Here is a 22,749-nt window from a genome sequence, read left to right on the forward strand (position 1 = left end):
GAACAGCAAAATGAAACCTCCTGCTCAGGCTTAGGTGCGAGTTAAAAAGACCCAGGTGCTCAAATTATTCCGCAGCCCCCCACAACCGCATTTACTACCGGTCTCCCCAATGTTGCTAAAAAATCTTCTGAAAACTGACATTGGCAGAAAATAGATGGTACTAGTTCAAGCTGTGACTCATATTTGATGTATATGACATCGAATTTTCCAAAACAATTACCTGCCAGAAAAAATAATGAAAAGTAATTCTATGAGTTGAGTGACAGAAGAGATGGTGTTCTTTTGAGCCTCCAGGGTCGTTGCGACACCTGGTGGAGAGGTCTGAACCAAGCGCTTCCATCTGTGTGGCCCCCGAGATCTGTTTCGGCAGTGTGACAAAACACAAAGCTAACACCCGAGAAATACACCAGAAGGAAAGAACTAATCGTTCGGGTTTTACCCTCTCAAACCACGACGCGGTTATAAGAGAGGCCACAGGGGTGGTCTCAGGAATTTTCAGCCACCTCATGATGATCCTCAGCGTGCATACAAATCTAAGAAGACGGGCTTAAAGCATATCGCCTCCCCCAAGCATGTGGCCGCCGCGGTCGGGTTTCGATCCCGTGGCCTTCGAGTCAGCACTCAAGTACTGTGACTGGTCATCGTGATGGGTACAGCTTATTCATGCCCAGGTATACGATCGAGTGTCACTACCGGATGCATAAGTAATTATATTTAATGATATTTCTCGGGGTTTGATGTCACAAAACAACACACGATTATAAGAGAAGCCATATAGTAGAGGGCTCCGGAAATTTTCGACCACCTGGGGATCTTTGTCATCATCATCATCAGCCTGAGGACGCCCACTGCATGGCAAAGGTCCCTCCCATGATCCGCCAATCAACCCGGTCTCGTGCTTTCTGCTGCCACGTTATACCTGCGAACTTTATAATCTCATGAGCCCACCTAACTTTCTCTCTCTCCTTTGCGTGTTTGTGTTTTCTAAGAATTCAGTCAGTTTTCTTTACTGACCAGCGGTTATCCTGAATATGTGCTACGTGCCCAGCCCATGTCCATTTCTTCTTCTTGATTTCAACTGTTATCCTTAACCCCGGTTTGATTTATTTATTTATTTATTTTGATTGATTGATTGATTGATTGATTGGTTGATTGATATGTTGGATTGAACGTTCCAAAACCACCATATGATTGTGAGAGACGTCGTAGTGGAGGACTCCGGGAATTTCAACCACCTGGGTTTCTTTAACGTGCACCCAAACCTGGGTTTGTTCCCTCCCCCACTCTGCTCCCTTCTTGTCTCTTACGGTTACACCTTTAATTTTCCTTTCCATCGTTCGCTGCATCGTCTTTGTTTTAAGTTGAACCCTCTTTGTAAGCCTCCAGGCGTCAGCTCCGCAGGCAAGTACCGGCAAGATGCAGCTGTTATATACTTTCCCCTAGAGGGTTAGAGGTATATTATCATTCATGATTTGAGAATGCTTGCCGAATTGGATTCACTCCACCCATATACCCATATTCTTCTAGTTATTTCACTCTCATAGTTCGGGTCCACGGTTACTACCTGTCCTAGGTAGACATATTTCTTTACAACTTCGATCGCCTCTCCACCAATCGCAAATCGCTGCTTTTTGCCAAGAATGTTTCACATTACTTTAGTTTTGTGCATATTAATTTTCGGACCTACTCTTCTGCTTTCCGTGTCCGGTTCAGTAATTATACGATGTGATTCGTCCCCCGAGTTACTCGTTGAAGCAATGTAAGTCTTTGACGTCTCCTTTCTTATTGATTGAGATGATGCTGGTGTTCTCCCAAGATTCTCATACTCTTTTCGCCAGGAGACACTCCGTATATAAGCCACTTTTTCTAACACAGTTTATCTTCCACCTTCCAGCAGCTCCGTTGTTGCCTCATTTTGACCAGCGGTTTTGCCCTTTTGCATTCCTTCTGAAGCTTTCATTACTTTCCCTTTCGCTACCTGTTACTACTGGTAGGATCTTGAATTTCTGTGGTCTATTCTTGCTTCTTACAATATCATCTTGGTCTTCTCGGCTTCCATACAGGTCACTGTAGAACTCCTCCGCCCCCTCTACTATCCTATCCATATTGGTTATGACATTGCCTCTCTTGTATTTTAATGCACCCATTCGATTTTTGGCCATGCGAAAGTTTGCCTTCGCGTACTTAAGGCTTCTGTCGTTTTTTTACAACCAGCACGATTCTCTTCATGTTACACCGTCTGATGTCGGCTACCTTACGCCTACTGATTAACTTCAAAAGCTCCGCTAGCTCAATTTTTACGGTTGCATTTGAGGCTTTCATGGTTTGTCGTCTCTCGATTTTTCGCATCCTGAGATAGCTTTGCAGTGTCCTGTCTAGCGACTACCTCCGACTTCCATTCCACGCTCTTTGATCATACTAGTAAGATCATCATCCATTGTGTTAGCGTTAACGTGGGTTACATCGGTTAGAGCTGCAAATCTATTCTGAAGCAAAACTCTCAATTCCTCTACTTTCGGTCTCACCACTATCTCAATAATTGGCTTCTTGCGTATAAGTTTTTACCTTTGATTTTTTAGAGGCTAATCTCCTTATGGCGTGGCTTGTGCGTCCCCTGTTGTCGTAGTGCGTAACCTGTAACACACACCCGCATTCCAGTGGCACATACCCGCCCTCGGGCACATATCCGCATGTCCACATGTTACGAAAAACGTAGCACCGCGTCATTATCACGCTCTCGGTGTTAACAAAGCGCTGACATCAGAAATGTGGTACGTACCCTCTTTAGTACTTGGATTGTCCGCTGCATGGCGACACTTGTATATGATGAATATATGATAAAAAGAAGTGAGATGGTGGTACTTGAAGTGTTCACTAGATTAACGGACGCACGGACGGACAGACAGACAAGCAGATGGACAGGCGCACAGACGGACGGATGAGCGAACGGACGCATAGATGGGCGCACGAACGGGCACACGTACGAACGGATGGAAGCGCGGACGGATTGATGGATGCTTTGCCCCACTCATAATCTTCATTTCGTATAGATATGCTGTGATTTTTTTTTTCCATGTAGGTGATTGAGCTCTGACCATTCGATGGTCACTGCATAGGATCTTGCTAACTACTTCTACATCCTATGAATTGCATGGGTGTGCACGTAGCTTGAAGTTTATTTCGTTTTTTTTTTTTAGATTCACCATATGAACTTCAGCCCGTCCACTTAGGGTTAGCTCGTTTTCTTAAGAAAGTGTTCAAGATCCGTAAACTTAAATTATATCGTTCTGCGAAAACTACCAATAACTATCTTCTGGCATTTCTAGAGTCGGTGCGATATTTCCCCACTGCATGGTCTGCAGGCCTCTTTTTTCCCTACTTTGGCATTACAGTCACTCATCAGTATTGTTTACTCTGTTTTCACTTTATTAATTGCAGACTCTATGTCTCGTAAAAGCGTTCAACCAGGTGGTCATCGTGACCTGATGTAGGTGTGTAGGGCTGTACCACCTCCATTCTGTACCTTTTGTTAAACTTAATTACGACACTTGTCAATCTTTCACTGATGCTATAGTATTCCTCTATGTTGCCGGCCATATTCTTGTGTATAGTAGAGGGTTCTGGTTTAACGTGCGCCTAAACCTGTCTCAAGCATTCTCGGATACACCTCGGTGGGCACAAAAGCAGACGAGAAAACGAAAGGCGAGAAGGCCTCAAACATTTTCGCCTCCATCGAACAGGCTGCGGGCACGGCCGGGAATCGATTCCGCAACCTGCGGGTCCAGTACTTTAGCCACTATACCAACGCCAGCCCAGTACTTTAGTACTTTAGCCACTATACCAACGTGGCTAAAGTCCAGCCCAGTACTTTAGCCACTATACCAACGTGGCAGGTGACACCCAAGTAAATATTTAGGGTATCTTGAATTTTTTTTTCAGCTCGCAGCCACGCCAGCTTTCATCAACGCTGTACTTGAGGATAAATCCTTGAGCTTTGTCGCGTTCAGGGTGAAAGCCGTGGACGACGGAAACTTCACGACGCATCGACGATGTTGTAGAGCGCGTTGAAGAGCCGGTGACGCTCGCCGCAGACGCCCAGGTAGTCGTCGAAGTTGAGGTCGACCACGGCAAGGCCGTTCTGGAAGTGTCTATTCACCACGTTGCCCTGCGTTTACAAGGTGCGGAAGCCGCAACACCGAGGTCAAGCCTTTGTGTGGACTGTTCTACGGATAGATTTCCGTGGCACATCGAACTGTTAACTTTGCCGTTTCGTACCTACCGGGTGGTTCCTTTCGAACTGACCTAATTCAGTGGACGGTATTTGCGTTACAATGATCCTGATTGTAATACAATTCGCATCAAAATAAATAGGAACAACGAAAATTCAATAGACCTTTCTGTTTTTCCACGTGAAATTTGAATAGAAGGGAGCAAATAAGGAATAACGAGAACAGGAACATTGTGCGAGGGAAGTGCACACTGTTGAATTAGGAACAGGTTTACGTTTAACAAGTGTCCGCATATTCCTTATTTTTGTGTGTGTTTGTGTGTGTTTTTTCCTAATAATCCGTTCTCTCGCTATAAGCCACGGACAATTCAAGAAATATAAAAGCAAGCATTTCTAGCGAAATTGCAAATGTTACTGCCCTCACATTTCGGAGAGTGCTACATGCAACGTCAAGGGTCGAGTTTGGTTACACGCCTACAACATGAAGGGTGGTCATGTTCAACACCTCTTGTGCGGAAAGTGATTATAAACCTTTACAACATTTATTAGTCACGTTTGGTGTACCACTTGGCAATTACAAATTTTGGGAATGTTTCATAGGCACAAGCCATCCCTCCGAGTATGGCATTTCGTAGTTGTCGCAAACTCTTGGTTATTCTTTATATCGGCGTCGCACGTCTCGAGACGGGACGGGGCATGAACTTATCGTTTCCCTTGAATATTCTGCCACAAACCACATTCAAATTTGACTATCGCGAACAAAACTATGGCCCAAATAAATAGATTGGCTTTGTCATTTACATATTGTTTGCACGTGACGTCATGGTAACGGTTTCATAACGTACTGGTGTAACAGCATGGCGGCTTAACGATGTAAAGGCAACATAATCCCATCGTGCTTAAACGGCTTCATATGACAAGGATGCAGCGAGAATACTATTGGCCTCAGTGAGTCAATAACAAAAGAACTTGCAATCGATATAAAGATAACATTCAAATGCGACGTCCCGAAAATCTCGTGAGTCATGAATGCACCATCATGGTAGTTTCAGTGACGCCAGTGCAAGCCATTCATAACGAACATTGCTGCGATGGGCGCATACGAACGAAAACGGTCGGGTTCTGTGGTGTTCTAGACGTTTTGAGACTTTGTTGATTTCACATCGCGACACAGGAGAGCTTTCATTCAACAGCTAAAGATGATGGCGTCTATGTGTCGAAAGTAAAATCTTCTATTGGTTTTCTCTTGGTAAGCGGCGATTTTAACGAGAAATTCGTCACCATTGCAGGCATACGTTTAGATTTGCCACAAGACGAAGGCTTCTTGAAGTGCTACGACTTCAACCGGCGTGAGTTTATTCACTCCCAATCTATCTACCGCTTACAAACTACTTGATTTCAATTTCGACCAAATGCGGAAAATCTCATCCAAACACCCCGAAATATCAGCTATGGCTTTAGTAACAGTAATATCGCAGACCTTAAGTGCCAAAACAAGTATAGGATTTGACATAGAAACCATCATTCATAGCGCAACTAAACAGGACACACAGAAAGGAACCGATGAGCCGAGGCGCATGCTAACAACTGATTTCGTTGAAGGAAAGTCTCCACTTTCATACAGTTAATTCAATAAAATCAACTATTAGCTTGTGCCTGTGCTCGTCGGTTCTTTCTTGTGTGTCCTGTTTAGTTGAGCTACTCACGACGGCTTTTATATCAAAACACCAACTCTCTCAGCAGTCAACTTTTGTCAAATGACAGGGGCTATGAGACGCACCAAAGAGGCGGGATTCGGAAGTTTCTTTCACCCAATCTTCTCAGTGCTGACTGACATCGCAAAGTAAACGCCACGTTGACGGTTGATTATTGCAACTTGGTCTACATTCTGCGCTACTCACAATGACGGTGAGCGCCTTGGAGGAAAACGTGACGTAACAGTCACGCTCGTCGTGGTAGACGTGACAGGAAGTCGTCGGTAGCGGTTCTTCAGCTGTCATGTCCGGTACCTTGAGGCACACCTGCGCCCGTGCGAGTGGAAGGTTTGTTCCTGAAGACTTCTTTAAAACATGGGTAGTGGTTGCTCCCCCCCCCCCCCCAACGACCACTGCCGACGCGCACTTACCCGAACCTCGCACCATTTGACAAACTCTACCCTAATTCATACCCGACCAGTTTGTTCAAGTCCTGTCGAACAGAGGTCACCACATTAACCCACGTGCTCTGGTATTGTACGAAATACCCGCGAGGTGTCAACTCTGCCAATTCTTCCGCCGCGTTGGGCCGCTGCCTTGCGCAGGCCCCAGCTTCGGTGAACTTTGGGTGTCCAGAAGGCCCGGGAGGTGGCGGTGGCCCAAGGACTGAATATCCTCACGTTGGAGACCTAAGGCCCGGTCAGCAAAAGCTCTGCTGCACTACTAATTAAGTTCTTTTTACCAGCCAGACCAACAGAAGCACTCACCCCTTTGCGCCCCGGAAACACCATCAAAACAAGACGCTCAAGTTCCCCGCGTCTGTGGGTCGCCACCTCCTCTGCCCTTTCCAGGAACTTGCTTCTTGCAGGTGCCATCCTGAATGCCCCCCCCCCCCCCCAAGAAAAAGAATCCGGGTGCCGAACCTAGTTTAGAACTTGGAGTCAAAGAACATGATATGAGCCTCAAACAAGAAAGAAGTTTAGGGTTTAAAAAAATGGAGGCTTGGATAGATGAAAAATGCATCGGAAAGTCAATGTTGCCCTATCAAACGTTGAATGGCTCTCAGTGAGTGTGTGTTTTCAACCTGTCATCCCATTCCAAAGCGACGAGTTATAATTCATAATCACTTGCAGAAGCGTATAGGCAATTGGGCTTGTTTCTGTTTATTTTCAATACTCGTAATTACCATCATCCGCAGCAACTGCGCTGACACGTCGGCATGCGCTTATTGTCTAACGACGTCCCACTAACGCTATCACGCTCCACTCTCGAAAGCGAGGCACGAGTGTCCTCGAAGCCGGCGTAGCCGCCTCTGGCCACTTGAGCCCAAACGGCTACTTTTCGACCCGTTGTGCGACGAAAACTTATAGTTGGCACCATGGTTATTTTCTGCATACTTTTAAACTCCTGGTTTTACTCATCGAAAATGGCTTCACTTACTCGTCAACAGTGAAAACTCCGCTCTTTACACCACTCCGGTTCTATTTGGCTACAAACTGGCGATATTATTAAATGACATGGCTACTTTGGCTACTTTTGGCTTAAGTTCTCGCTCCTCTTCAAGTCCACGCAACTGCAACTGTGCTCGAAGCTTTCGTCGCTGTTTCTCGCGAAAAAAATATGGGCGTGAAGTGAAGGCAGTACAGTCTTGATCTACGGCATTTACTTCTGTATTCGCAGCGACGGTTAGCGCCGGCTGCTGTGTTGTGCTGGCTTTTGCCATGGATAAACAATTTACAATGTCCACTGCGCGTTGTTACATTATTCAATTCTTTTTCATTAAATCTGAATCCAAAAGCCAGATGTATACACTCGGTAATACATTAAGCTATACAAACTGCGACCAGACTTCCAAGACAGAACCCCTCAGTGCGAGAGGCCCACATTAAATTACTCTGATGTACTCAGTCGATTCAAATGTTCCTCCTCCCAATACGTGAGCTCTCTTCACGTCACGTGGTACGGAGCTGTGAATTGATAACGTCACCATTTAGTGATGTCTTGATTACTTTATGACGATGACACAAAATTTGGCTGACTTCATGATACCATCAGATGACGATGTCACGATGTGGCGTCATAGTGAACAGTCTGGCGATGTAAATTTGTTTGTCAGCGTAACCTTTCTACGTGTGACGTCATCACTCCCTGGGAGATGGTCACCTGATTTTCTTTACTCAAGACTCGTGAAACTCTCTCGGATTCGCGCAAACTCTCGCAAGGTCTCGTTGAAGTCTCGCGAATGCCAACGCAAACATAGCCTCTTGAAGAGACACTAAAGGGCAAAACGATTTTTCGCGTATTAATAAAGTACAATTTCATAATCCTGAAAACACCCATCTTTACCGCGACGTGACGCTTGGTAAGCCAGAAAACGCGCTAAAAGAAAATGCAGGCGGCGACGCCACCGTGCGATTCTCGCAACAATCACGACGACCTATTAAACTTTGAAGGTGACGTGCCGCGCGTACGTTTCAGCGCGAAATTTAAATGTGTAACTCTGACCTTGCCATTCTGCGGTAATAATGAGCTCATGAAATTCAAACTTATGGCTTTAGAGTTCTGAGATTACAGTTTATCACTACAAACGAAGTCATTATTTCTGTTTAGTGTCTAACAACATGTTTTTTTTTTTCCTTTGTTACTTAGGCCGTTGTACTGCTGCCCACCTGCGCGAAGGGAACCTTCTGCGGCTTCACCATAGATTCCTTGTGGAAGCAACTGCGGCCTGCCTGGTCGGGCAACATGGTGTAGCGAAGCGGGGCCAGGCTCAGCGACAGCAGGCTCTTGGTGGCCACCGACAGAGGCTTGCGCTTGAGCCACTCGAACCACGGTTCCTGGGCCGAGGCAAGCACACGGAGCATTCATGATTACTGGACACGGCTCTGCTTCGGTAGACTATCAGCAAAGGATATCTCACAGAAGTGTGGCAGCTTGGGCTAGTATGTATGACATGACGATAGTTATAGCGCGAGAACAGAACGACGACAAAGAGACAAGGCAAAGAGACAAAGCTGATGCTGATGGTGATGATCTCAGTAGATGGTGCTCACCCACAGAGGGGGATGGGCCAAGAACCGGGCGGAAGGATACTTAAATGAAACTAAAATGAAATTGCTCGTGTCCTTCTTGTATCTTTGTCGTCGTTCTCTTCTCGCGCTATAAATATCGTGATATCTCACAGGTTTAGTTCACGACTTTGCGTGCTTTGCTGTATGTACATCGTGGTTGCTAGATTGAGAGCATGAAATCCTGACAATTTGAAATTTTCAAGCAATGATGATATGTGATGATGATGATGGTGGTGGTGACCACGACGATGATATGATGATATGTGATGATAGTGATGATGATGATGATGACGACGATGGTGGTGGTGGTGGTGGTGGTGGTGGTGATGATGATGATGATGTGGGGTTTAGCGTCTAAAAACCACCATATAGTTAGAGACACCATAGTGGATGGAGGGGGCACCTGGCGAAATTTTCGAAGCAGGTGAGTAAAAAAAATGTGTATGTTGATGACACGTGGGTCACAGTAGAGTGAGCAGTAGTGGCGTAGCCAGGAGGCGGCCCAACAGGCCCATGCCTCGCTCCCCAAATATTTTTCGCCATAGTATACAAAGAAAAAATTGACCGTATGAAGGTGGTGCCCCCTACCTCCTTCGAAATTACAAAACTGCCTCCCCCCCCCCTTACCACCTTAAAAAAATTCTGCACATGCCCCTTAGTTCTATAGTAGAGCATGGGCCTAGTGTGGCCGTATTACGCTATGTCTAATGATGTTATTTCGATGCATTTCCAGTGCTCAACTGGAACCGCAAAAATAATATATGCGGACACGGAAAGATAAAGGGATCGTACACTAACACCTTTTTTTCGTATCTGCACGTTCTTTTTCTTGTTTCTTTTTTTCTTGTTTCTTTTTTTGTCATTTCGCTTTAACAGCTAATATTCATCAAAGTTCATCATTCCAACTGGCCCAGAAAACTGTTTTCAATTATGGTGTTATATCAATATAAACTGACTCATTCTTTGACTTCCGTGTCTTTTTAAAGTATATTCACACACACACACACATACCCACACACACACCACTATACACAATACTACACACAACACTGAATACTCACAAAGGAGCCGCTGTCGAAACCGCAGGCGGCGTGGCTCATGTTTGGAATGTGAGCCCACACCACCACATTCTTAAGGACCCTGCAGTTGAAAGAGAAAGGTGTTGTCAAGTAAGCATCGAAGTAAAAGAAATAGCACGTAGCTGTGATTGATCCCCACGATAGAGCAATCGACAAGCCAGAAATATTTATTCAAGAAGATTTGCAAAAAAAAAAATTAATGCCACGCAACAAATAGACACTGCAGCCTGCGCTCAGCATTTCCTCGCCTTCTTTCGTCAACCAGGTGTAGCTTGATATGTGAAAACGCACCAACTATTGGTGTTAACTATAACTTAGTGCCGTTGCTAGCAGACTTAGCAAACGTCCCTCCATGATTTATTTCTATCAGCTCTATCATTCCGATGCTAGTTAAATCAGTGTCAACTGTTTTCTAGTTCCGATAGAGTACTTGACGTCGATCGTATAGAAGCGATAGCTTACGCCGCTGGCACAGCATACACAGTATAAGCTCTTCGTAGTCATCCTAAATACAGGCCCCTGATCACTTGGTATGTGTTCGTATTTGAGCTATAGAGTTTAACTACTAGCCCGCTATGAGCGCGCTACCAGCTCGAGTGTGGTTTATCACGATCATTGGCTGTTATAACAGATAATTACACATAATACTAGCGCTCTTATCTCTCAGTTACCGCTTAAACATCACTGAATTTCCTATTATTTCGCTGGAGGAGAGTAAGTGCTTTTGTTCGCTGAAGCGAACACTGGAGCGTATCGTAGCGTTTCCCTTACATAGGTTAATACATACACTGCGTTTTCGGGACGGAATGAGGAAGGCATATTTCAAAAACAAATCAACTGAAATTTTACAACAACGTACAGTAGCTGCTGAGGGATCGTGGTCAAAAAGACAGCAATGCTCGACGTGATTCGCGGCCCCATTTCACAAGCAGAAGCATTGCAACAAAGGATGAACACAATGTAACGCGAAGAAATAGAATATAAAATTTCCAACCAAATGACAGTTCAATTAAAAGAGACATTAGAAAAAAATTATTTACAGCATGTACAGAACACAAAGGCTTCATACCATTCCAGTAACAGGGCATATACACCTCGGCACATCTATATTTCACGACTAACATCACTACGTTACTGTGAAGACATTTGCTCTAATATACATGACAATGTTGGCATATATGTACACAAGAACTCAATGCGATATCTTGATACAATGGTATAACGATACAAAATATGCAATGAAACACGATATGTAACAAATGAAATCATATAAAACAACTCAACGGGCGCTGCTTAGCACCAAGTCGGTTGAAAAATGAGTTGTATCCTTTCGTGTTCCACCTTGACGAAAGGGCACGACCAATGCCGCAGAAACTCTTGCTCCCCGAGGAAGAAAAGTTCCTCGGAGAGGAACGCGAGGATCTCTCGTCTCATTCTCCCCAGTATCGGCCACAAAGCACGCCGGCGGCAATTGGCAGCTACGGCCTCACATCGGTTTCTCCAAAAGCTGAACGTAAAGCTCCTTATAGCGGCACCCGTTCGTCCCTCGTAGTCGTAGTAGTAGTGTGTAACCAGTCTTACATTCTGACCTCCAAAGTGTCGCCGGTGAGAGATTTCTTCTGTGCGTTGTTGAACAATCGAAAATTCGCCGGCGTGCGCGTTAACTAAAAGCAGAATTCTCCTGTTTCTCATTCCCCTTAGCAGCCATTGGCATGTACATTGAGTAGCACCTGACAAGAAAGGGTTGCTACGTTATACTCGCTGGGCGTAACCTCCTTGGTTTTAGAAAAGTTTAGGGAGCGTTGGGCCACAGTGCCATGAATACAGTGAACTAGTATATACCATGAACTCGAGGAGGTAAAAGGTGGGAAGTAGACACGAAGCACAAGCCGTAAGAAAGTGTGCGTGTGCCTCCTCTCGTTCAGTCCTTGGAATGTCTGCTGGATGGCGGTGCTTCCATATGAGGAATATATGATGAAAAGATGCGAGAGGGTGATATTTGGAGCGTTGAATTGGTGGACGAATGGACCCACGGACAGATGCATGGACGGACGCACGAATGGCTGCACGGACGGATGGACGCATGGACGGACGGAGGAGCTGATGCATGGACGAACGCAGGGACGGACGCACGGATGGACGTACGAGCGCACAAACAGATGCACGCACGGACGGGCGGATGGACGCACGGGCGGCCACACAGACGCGCGCATGGGTGGACGGAAGCATGAACGAATGCAAGGACGGATGCTTCGCCCCATTCTCCATCATTCACTCCGTGGATATGCTGCCTTTTTTTATATAATGTGCTTGGACGTGGCTTGGGCTGCGAGTAGCTCCTTGCCCCAGCCTTCTACTTCAGTGCTCGACCTTTTGACCGCCGCTCGCACGTCACTCTTTGTTTCAGCGGCATACTCTTTTACTGTTTTGAGTGTTCGCGATAGCAGTGCACAAAACACCGACGTGGTGCTTCAGTGCATCAGTTCGACAGAGTTGAGATAAAAGGCACGCGTAAATTTAAATACTAATATCCATAGCCGGTAATCGACCATATTCGTTCATTTTCTATTATAACATTTTACAGTAAACGTGGCATGCCCTTTGCGCAAGAATTGTGGTCCCAAAAGTTCACTATGCAGCAGCGTATACCTCGCAGTTATAGCAACATTTCACCGTAACCTCTTCACACACGAGTTCGGGACGGCTCAGTGCTCTCCCATAGTAGAGTACCCTGTACTCTAAATCGTTACCCCCTTTTTCTAATCCCTCCCCCCCCGGGCGCGTTTAGTCGTCGACTTTTATTCTCTTAGCGGGACGGCTTAGTGCTCTCCCATAGTTGAGTACGAAGTACTCAAAATCGTTAAACATTTTAGATGCGGAGCATCTAATACTCGAGGCTTGTAGTGCTGCGCCGTCCGCAAGCTCCTTCCTCCTTCTTCCACCATCTGTGCATCCCTTCCTCCTCTACACACCGCGCGCGCTTCACTCCTCCACCATCTGTGCACCCTTCCTCCTCTACACACCGCGTGCGCTTCTCCTCTTCACGAACATTCGCTAGCTGTATAATGTAGCGCGCATGCGCCGTCACGCTTCGAGAGCATCGGCAGCTGACGCGCGCGCATGCGCCGTCGCGCTTCGAGAACATCGGCAGCTGACGCGTGCGCGCGCATGCGCCGTTGCGCTTCTCCCCCTTCTCGAACATTCGACAGCTGACAGTGCATGCGCCGTCGCGCTGTATATATACTCAAGGTCGGTGCTCGCTCGCTCAGTTGCCGCTCGTCGGTTGGTTCGTACGGCGCGTCGACGTCCGATGTACCTCGCGCCAAACCTCTCTCGTGCCGCCGTACAAAAGTACGTCGACGAGGCCGTGCAAGATTACAGAAAACAACAACCGCAACATCGACCGTTCATGCTAGTTTGCGACTTCAACGTCGACGTCATCAAGGACGATTGGATAGTCGAATACATGGCGTCGCGACACTCGCTGAAACGCGCAACGCACGACGACTGCAAACACCACCAGCCGACCACCATTCGCGGAACCTGCATCGACCACGTCTTAGCAAATTTCGACCTACGACCGCTGCAACCCGATCCACTCACTCTTCACTTTACCGACCAAAAAGCCATCGTGCTCAAAGTTCGTCGCAATAAATAAACACCGCCCTTTCGCATACGTGTCGTACGTGTTCACTCATTTAACACCCCTCCTACAACCACGTTAACCAATTTAGCCAGCGACCCAAGTAAGTCGCAATTTAACACCCTATTTCACAACCACGTTAACCAATTTAGCCATCGACCCAAGTAAGTCGCGCTTTAACACCCCTTTAACCAATTATATGCTCCGCATCCTCCTCAGTGTTCCCCCGAGGGAAGCTGCGTGCAATTTTTTTTCTAAACACGAGTTCGGGCGGCAGTGAGGCCCACGGGACGGCTCTTAGCTCTCTCATAGTAGAGTAGCTAGTACTCGAAATCGTAACCCACTTTCTTATACACAGATTGGACCATAATGCACTCATCGTGAGTGACGTTGCTGGGGCGGCTTTCTGCTCTCCCATTGTAGAGTACCAAGTGCTGTAAATTAATAAACACTTTTAGGGGCAAAGCTCCTTAACGCGGCACCCCTTCGTCCCTCGTCGTAGTACGCAACATGTCTTACGCTTTGACCTGCAAGGTGGCGCCGGTGGGAGATTTCTCCTGCATGTGCGTTGTTGAACAATGAAAAAATCGCAGTGTGCGCGTTAACTAAAAGCCGAATTCTGCCTGTCTCTCATTCCCAATTAGCAGCCATTGGCATGTACATTGAGCACTATCTGACAAGAAAGGGTTGCTAAGTTATACTCGCTCGGCGTAACTTCCTTGGTTTTAGAAAGGTTTAGCGAGCGTTGGTCCGCAGTGCCATGAATACAGTGAACTAGTATATACCATGAACTCGAGGTGCTTAAAGGTGGGAAGTAGACACGAAGCGCAAGCCGTAAGAAAGTGTGCGTGTGCCACCTCTCGTTTAGTCCTTGGAATGACCGCTGGATGGCGGTGCTTCTATATGCGGAATATATGATGAAAAGATGCGAGATGGTGGTACTTGGAGTGTTGACTGGATGGTCGAACAGACACACAGAAAGATGCATGGACGGGCGCACGGATGGCTGCATGGACTGATAGACGCATGGACGGATGCAGGGGTGGATGCATGGACGAACGCATAGATGGACGCATGAACAGACGCACGCACGGCCGGGTGGAAGGACGCATGGACGTTCACACAGACGCACGCATGGATGGATGGAAGCAAGAACGAATGGACGGACGGATGCTTCGCCCCACTCTCCATCATTCACCCCGTGGATATGCTGCCATTTTTTTTAGTAATGCGTAACCTGCGTTCGTAACGACATTGCGTATATATGTCAGAGCTCTGCATATCGCATAGAACGCATGAGCCAATGTATTTGGCGCGTCTTATGCGAAAAGCAGCTTACATACAAACGCCGCGCCGTTACGAACAATACGCTGTGCCAAAACTCACTACTAAGTACAACTATGGGAAAATATTAAGAAACAGAATAATATCGCATGCATAATGACTGTTTCTCAAAGATACAGTTAAAAACTGATTACACAAGGTTGCTCATTAACATCGCGGTAATGAACGTTTCCTCACCTGTAGTAAGCTTCGTACTTGAAGAAGGCCCTGTCGTCGATGGCGTCTTCTGGGATGACAACGCTGACCTCAATGTCAAATGCGCCGAGACATTCATTGAGGTTCTGTGTGAAGAAAAAAAAAGAAAGAAAACATCTCGAGAACTGCACCAACAGCACGCATCAAACTAGCTTGTCAGAAGTTGTTTCAATCTATAACCTTTCAGGTGCGTCTAGCCGATATCACGAATGCCACAATTTAGGCGAGATCAATGTTCCACCTATGTGTCTTTAATGACGCTCGCCCATTGCATTTGGTGAAATTCTTGCTGACGTGGATAGACGCGATTATGAGTACTTGGTACTCATAATCGCGGTATTCATAATCACGCGACATGGTACTCATGTCGCCTGATTTATTGCTCTTGAGAAGTTCCACTGTCTCTCAAGAATTGGCCTGAGATAACCTTTCCTTTTTCTTCTTAGTCGCTCAACTAATCCTCCCACCCCTGCACTCTCTTGAGGTTTAACCACGCGAAAAAAACACACGGTGGACAGGAAAAAGACGAGACAAACGCTGACTTCCAACTAAATTTTTATTGACAAGAAGGCTGTCAATATACCCGAGCGAACAGAAGAAAAAAACTGGGATAAAATGACAGATGTAAAGATACGAAATATTGTCAACAATCACTGAGCCTGCTACTCCGACCCTCGCACCTCAAAAAACATAGCTCTTTTTCTGACAGAGCAACTGATCGCTTGCTTAAGCATGCGCTCCTTTTTTTTTTTTTTGGAAGGGGGGGGGGGGGGCTAGTTGGCTAAGCAAACTAACCCAGTCAGCCACTTTGTTAGGCTGCATTCTCTGGAAGTTTTCTACACCCAGCATGGTTTTGCGCTGCCGCCGTGATGGGAGGCGTTCAAAGCTTTCTGCACCACCCGTGGTTTTACATAGCCTCGGGGATCGGTATTCACCTTTGAATAAGTAACAACGCCGTGTGAAGACGTTGCTATCTGACATGACGTTATCTGACGTCGCTGTGGCGTGATAGCTATGTCCTAATGACGTCGCAAAGTCAGGGGATCTGTTGCCTCATAATGACGTCATATGGTGACGCCACAAAGTGAGCGTTGCATCGTTCGAGTCGACTTTGTTTCGTGTCACTATTACGGATTGGTAAGGCATATGAGGCTTTCGCATTAATGAGTTTTCAGCTTGAATGAGTAAGACCTAGCGCAATTGCCCATTTCACCGTAGATGGACGTTGCTGTTAGCGAAAAAGGCTCACCACGATGAACTGGTGGTAGGAGCCGTCGGTGCCAGCCGGCGGGTGGAAAAGCACGCCTCCGCCGCCCGTGCGCTCCGAGAACTTGTGCAGGCTGCGGCAGAGGCGCACCACGGTCATGTTGGTGACGTCGGCCGAGGCGAGGGCGCGGAAGCCGTCTTTCATGGCCCGCGGCCCACCGATGCCCACGAATAACCGCACCCAGGGGTAGGCCTTGCGACGCTCGGCGATGGCGCTGTACCGTTCTGTTGGCCGGAAGAGTTAGTGAGTGAGTGAGTGAGTGAGTGAGTGAGTGAGTGAGTGAGTGAGTGAGTGAGTGAGTGGTTCGCCGTGCCAGAGCTACCAAATATCGATAGAAAATTGGGGGACCCTTAAGCTTCGCCTTAAGAAGTGAACGCGATATCGAAATCCGGCCTCTAGTGCACAATTCAACCACTAAGTGCATACTTATGCATATGTTTTGTGACAAACACACGCACGCACACAAACGCCCACACAGTAGATTGAACCAGCGCGTGCTATTATCACCGAATGGCCTCGTTTTCGTCGTGACACCTGTCGAACAAAATGCGTTAAATGGGCCCTGAAACACTTTTTTCAAGTAAACATGGAACGAATTCGCAAGAAGAGCTTATTGCCTCACGAATTCAACGCCGCAAAAAATTTAAGAATTCGTCCAGTGCGAGTGGAGTTACAAAGGTTTGTCGCATGCTGCAATTGCCTTCTCTCTTCTGTCGTCCCGACGAAAGCGCTGGACGCTAAGCAGGGAGGGGTGGCAGGGCAAAGAAACCACCGCGCCTCGTGACCTTGAGCACTTTTTGTTCGAATGCGCGGCTTTTCGGTGTGATCGCGCGCGCACGCGTGGACAAGTAGCGGCCTCCCACGGCTATCTCGGTAACTTGATTTTTCGGTCGCAGACCCACTGACAATTTTTCGCTCACAACCAACGTGGCCGACGCCGGCAGCGGGTTTTCTGAGGTACTAGCTCTTTAATGTTATCACGTTAATACAATAACTGAACCCACTTACAGTCGATCAACACAATAACTGAGCCCAGTTGAAAATTATGTGTGACCTCTGTATTGTGTGCTTCGAGGCGCAGCTGGTCATCCACTTTCGCAAAGCAGAATGGCTCCTCCATTTTCAACAGCACAGCCATTCTAGAGCTGGGCTTGACGACAGATGAAAATGTGCGTCGCACTTTGTGTGACCGGTTCCCCAGATAAACCCGTATATGGTGTCACTGCCTTGATTGCGGACAAAGCGGCCACCACCCAGTGATGCGGAGAAGGGAACTTGTGGAACGTGAATAGGACAGCATGGCGCGTATTCCAGGAGCTTTAAAAAATATTTTTAGACCTTTTTGCGTGTTTCACTGCAGCGGGGGCGTGTGTGATAGGGGCTGCCACATAACCAGTCCTTAGTTGCCCGTGCATCTCTAGCGATAACCTAATCACAGACACACACGCAAGATGACGTCTCGGAAAATCACAAGAAAAACAGTGAGAACCACAGCTCCACTGCTCCACTGTTACTCACGATTTCACGAAGTGAGATAAAATTTTATTCTTGCTTTTTTTTCTTTTACAAAGGAATCAGGATAGTCTTTCTTGGGATACTTGTGGTGCTTAGAAAAAGTGGTTAACGATTTAGAGTACTTGGTACTCTATTATGGGGGAGCATAAAGCCGTCCAGTGGACCTCAAAAACCCGGGAAACAGAGGCGCTTCAACGCCAAAATATTGGTCTGTTCGTCTGTTCCAGGACTCGGAGAGCTGGCCACAGTTTAAGCACTCGCTGAAGGCCCAGCCATCATGAACTGGTGGCTGCGTTCATACGTGTGAACATTGTCGATCAAAAAGCAAACATTACGTATATCTGAGACGCTACATTAATACGTAAGTTAGGTGGTATTTTCCTTTACTGGAAAATAAATGAATACGTAATTCTAAAGATCCTAGAGTTTCCCGACGCTGCGCTGGACATGGGACGCTATGCACGAAAAAGACTGCCGCTTTATTATTACCGTCTTCCTACGGCATTTGTAGCGAAGCGAGCAGATACACGGTCATTTTTCAACTTACGCGTCTCTTTTCAGAACATCGAACAGGCTCACTACCGGAAGGACGCTAAACCTTCGGATAAGACTACAAACCTTCATCGGCCGCCATGACTGCGACGCTGTCACCTCCTTGGGTGAGATCGAGGCAGCAGAAGACGACGGCCGAGCAGAGTTCCAGCGGCAGGCTGCTCACCGCGTAGGTGAAGTCCTTGGAGTCGAAGAAGCACCAGATGGGCTTCCTGGGTACGTCTGAAACGCAGTATAGTACGCGAGCAATGTGAATTCGTATCGGGCTGGTTGGTTTTTCGTGATTGAAAAAAAAAATTGCGCAACTGTAGCGCAATTTTTCTCCCGAAATTCGGTTTCGCCATGTCATAGAGAGTGAAAAATGACGACTTTAAGGGTATGCCTCAAGAAACTAAGGAGGTGCCACCCCCCTCCCTCCCCTTCCCAGAAAAGATTTCTGGCTCGCCCCTGTTTTCAATGTTTAGCCTAGTCACACATCTACGCCCGCGTCTTCCGGGGAACTATTCGCAACTCCAGCTATTCACGCGGCGCCTAGCGGCAATATAGGGAAGCTGCGTACTGATGTTCAAGGAGTCCACGCGTTAGTCGTATACGGTAGGAGCACGGTACGATGATGCCGCCCGTGAAGAAAAAACGAACTGTCAAGCAGATTTCTTCTTTCCAGGTGAGGCACCAGTGTTAACTTGTTAACTCGAACCTATTAAATGACCATTGAATCCAGTGACTACATGTCGCTGCGGTGCCCGAAGTATGTAAACAAATTTTTTCGCAGAGACGCGGTGCGCCATGTGCATTATACACACAACGCGACAACTTCGAAACGCCGCTCGTGTTTGCGGAACCACTGGTGCCGACTAAAGATAAGATTCTCCGCGTCAACAATCCGCTTCCCTTCCACAAAGCAGCGCACAAACTCCAATCACACTGCAGAAAACTCAATAATTGTGTTGGCGACAGCGGACGCGGTGACATACGTGAATCCGCCATGCTGCAACTTCGCAGCGCCCTCTCATGTTCATTTGAGTTGCGAATAGGTATAAGCCACTCTCCATTCCCCTCAACATGTAGAAGAGGCTCCAAGCCTATAGACCGCATGTTCTTGCTCAGTCGTACCTAATTTGTCGTCTCTTCAAGTAGAGGAATAAAGCCACAAGGGATATTAATAATAATCACAGGCCATAGATTCGCCCACGGTGCTAGAGTAGTTACCGTGCTCGAATTCATGCCCGAAGCTCGTGGGTTCAGTCTCGGTCCACGGCGGTCGCAATTAAATGGAGGATAAGTGCTAGAAGCCCATGTACTGTGCAATGTTAATGCACGTTAAAAAACAAGAGATGGCAAAAATTTCCGCAGCCTTCTAATAAGGCATCCCTTATAATGATATCATGGATCTTGGACTCAAAACCCCACATAGTATTGTGATATATTCAGCCGAGGACCATTGGTACATTGATCTCCAAAAACTGTCTGTTCCTCATCTTTACCTCCATCAGGCCCCTGGATGTGGAATTCGCGTCGTCATTTTATTTAAATCTTACGCTCGATCGAAAGCTTTCCTTTCTTTCTGTTGACTTCTTGTTTCTATTCCACTCTCAACATTGATTGATTTATATGTTGGGTTTAATGTCCCGAAACCACGATATGATTATGAGAGACGCCGTAGCGGAGGGCTCCGGAAATTTCCACCACCTGGGGTTCTTCAACGTGCACCCAAATCTGAGCACACGGGCCTACAACACTTCCGCCTCCGCCAGAAATGCAGCCGCCGCAGCTGGTATTCGATCCCACGACCTGCGGGTCCGCAGCCGAGTAACTTAGCCACTATACCACCGCGGCGGGGCCACTCTCGATATTTATGAAACAAGCAGCGCCTTTGCAATTATGATGCTCAGAATTACGTTGTGCACGTATTTCTTCATTGCATTGTGTCTATCATAGAATCTTCATTCCTAGAAATAACCCTCTTATAGATTTAACAGCATTAAACAACGAACACTCAACCAAAGAGGAGAAAAAGAGAAAGAGAAACGGGGTGCTTCGTTCAGACTTTGCTCACCCAAACCAGGAACCCAGGATACGCCCATGCTTCCATATAGCTCAAAATTCAGGAGCGGGCTTCATTTCATACCCGGTCAATTCTGCTGACAGCTGGCCGGCTGAGTATAATCACATTGCCTTCGTTAGTGTACAGCGCAGAGGTATGATTGGGCAATAAAGCGTCTTAAGAAACTCCCAGACTTCTCACCGTCATCGATGGTCCTTTGGTCCTCCTTATTCTATCTTTAGAGGCCGCGTTGATATCTGAGGAACAACGGCTGCATATCAAGGCAAAATTCTTAGCTATAGATGCCTCATCAAAAGCGAAGAATTGCCATCGGTATCTTCGAGACTTGGCGAGACCTGACAGTACATCGCAGAGACCGGCGTCGGCGTCAACACAAATTATGCGAAAAAGTGCAGAGTTACAAAAGTCGGTGAAAAGTCACTTGATGCTTGGGTATACGCGGGTGTCAAGCCGGCGCACTACAAAGTCGCACGACCTATGCGTAACACTGCGCCCACCAATGACGTCGACCTGTTATGTCACTGTGACGCCACAGACCACCAGAATTTGTTGCATCAATATAACGATACAATATCACGTATACTATGACGATGTCAATGCAAGGAATCGTGGCTAGGTCCCCGGCGGCCCCATTACGGAGCCAGTTTGAAACCCTGTTAACTTCAGAAAGCTTTCGAAGGCGGAAGGGGGAGGGAAAATATGTCCATAAGGGAGAAAAAGACAATCGCCTGCGCCTTCGAATCATCTGAAGCGAATGACAATCTGGGACCCTGCGAGGGCTTTAAGGTGTCCTCACGTGCTGCCCAAGACACCTTGGCGACATCCGAGGAAGTCGTGCCGTTGTCCGGTGACGTGGTCGTGACTTGCAGCATTGCACGGGGTCCGTCCACTATCCCGGGACGAGCCACATACCTGTTGTGCAAGAAAAAAACAAACGGCGACATAAATTTTCGAAAAGGCCCCGGAAATCATATGCCCAAGATGGCCCCTAATAGGGCAGCGTATACAACTGTCACATCAGAAGTTAGTTTACGTTACTTTATGGGCGAGAAAGTCGTCGAGCCTCTTATTACATGCCAACATGACTTGATGACGGAAGCCATTAGTAGGAATTGTAGCTGGTTCACGTTATGAAACAACGATGTGATTGCGAGGGACGCTGCAGTGAAGGGCGCCCGCATATTCAAAGAATTGTATAGTTCTTTAACGTGTACTAAAGTCAAAGAACGTGAGCCTAAAACATTTACACCTGCAGTGAAAATGAGCCTGCCTTGGCCGGGAATTGATTCTGCGCGACTTTCATTAACCAGCTGAGCACCATAAGCACTAAACCATCGTGGCGGGTACGTTCAGTCGCTATGACTGAATTGCTTCCAATTACATACCGTATTTCTTTGGGATCATTATCTGTCAGTTCTAATTATTGTTGGGTGTAACAAAGAAAACGAGCTCTTGGGTTAACCTTTCTTTCCTTCATTCATAGAGGCGGTTTCGTTGTGACAGACCTGACGCTTTCGGGTAGTATGCGAGTGATTATCAGTCAACTGCCAGATCGTATATTATCACCTACTACGTGCCACCAACATGCAGAAAAGGTGTTCTACATTCGCCGAAATGGCTACTGGTGGCGCTGAGTGACGCTCCCACGTTTAAATGCGCATGTAAACACTATAAACTAGATGGAGTGACGACCGCCGCCATAACTCAGTGCTAGAGCATCGGAGGCGTTATGCGAAGACTCGCAAGTTTGTTCCCTGCCAGTCGATATTCATCTCTTCGTGGACTTTTTTCTTACAATAACGTTGAAATTGCTTCTAACAGAGCGAGAGAGAGAGAGAGAGAGAAAACTTTATTTAGGCTTCTAACAACAAACAACCCCTATACTTTCCTTGGCATCATTGTCGGTTTTCATTTAGCGTCACATATATTGATGTGTGGCGCCAAAATTCCATCTTATACTCTTCATGAATACATTTGACATCATTTATCTAGACGCCCACACTAAATTCCGCGTCATTAGAGGCGTGAAAGACTTCCGGTCAACAACTCCATAAATAACTCATTCATGCAAAATGGCGCATGCTTCGATATAAAGC

The 22,749-nt window shown here is 46.9% G+C and overlaps 1 protein-coding gene across 1 annotated transcript in view; it reads right to left on the reverse strand.

Annotated features, from left to right (window-relative positions):
- Window positions 1-3,488: 3,488 nt before the first annotated feature.
- Window positions 3,489-22,749, reverse strand: part of LOC119168265 (uncharacterized) — a 34,769-nt gene continuing 15,508 nt past the window's right edge. The window contains exons 6-13 of the mRNA XM_075865633.1: window positions 21,450-21,565; window positions 18,655-18,810; window positions 16,504-16,745; window positions 15,237-15,340; window positions 10,055-10,133; window positions 8,592-8,759; window positions 6,130-6,249; window positions 3,489-4,165 (exon numbers count right to left, since the gene is read on the reverse strand). Of these exons, the coding sequence (XP_075721748.1) occupies window positions 4,034-4,165; window positions 6,130-6,249; window positions 8,592-8,759; window positions 10,055-10,133; window positions 15,237-15,340; window positions 16,504-16,745; window positions 18,655-18,810; window positions 21,450-21,565 (1,117 nt within the window). The 3' untranslated portion in view covers window positions 3,489-4,033. The remainder of the gene's footprint in view (window positions 4,166-6,129; window positions 6,250-8,591; window positions 8,760-10,054; window positions 10,134-15,236; window positions 15,341-16,503; window positions 16,746-18,654; window positions 18,811-21,449; window positions 21,566-22,749) is intronic.

This window comes from Rhipicephalus microplus, chromosome 6, assembly GCF_043290135.1.
Source record: "Rhipicephalus microplus isolate Deutch F79 chromosome 6, USDA_Rmic, whole genome shotgun sequence".
Taxonomy (NCBI): Eukaryota; Metazoa; Arthropoda; class Arachnida; order Ixodida; family Ixodidae; genus Rhipicephalus; species Rhipicephalus microplus.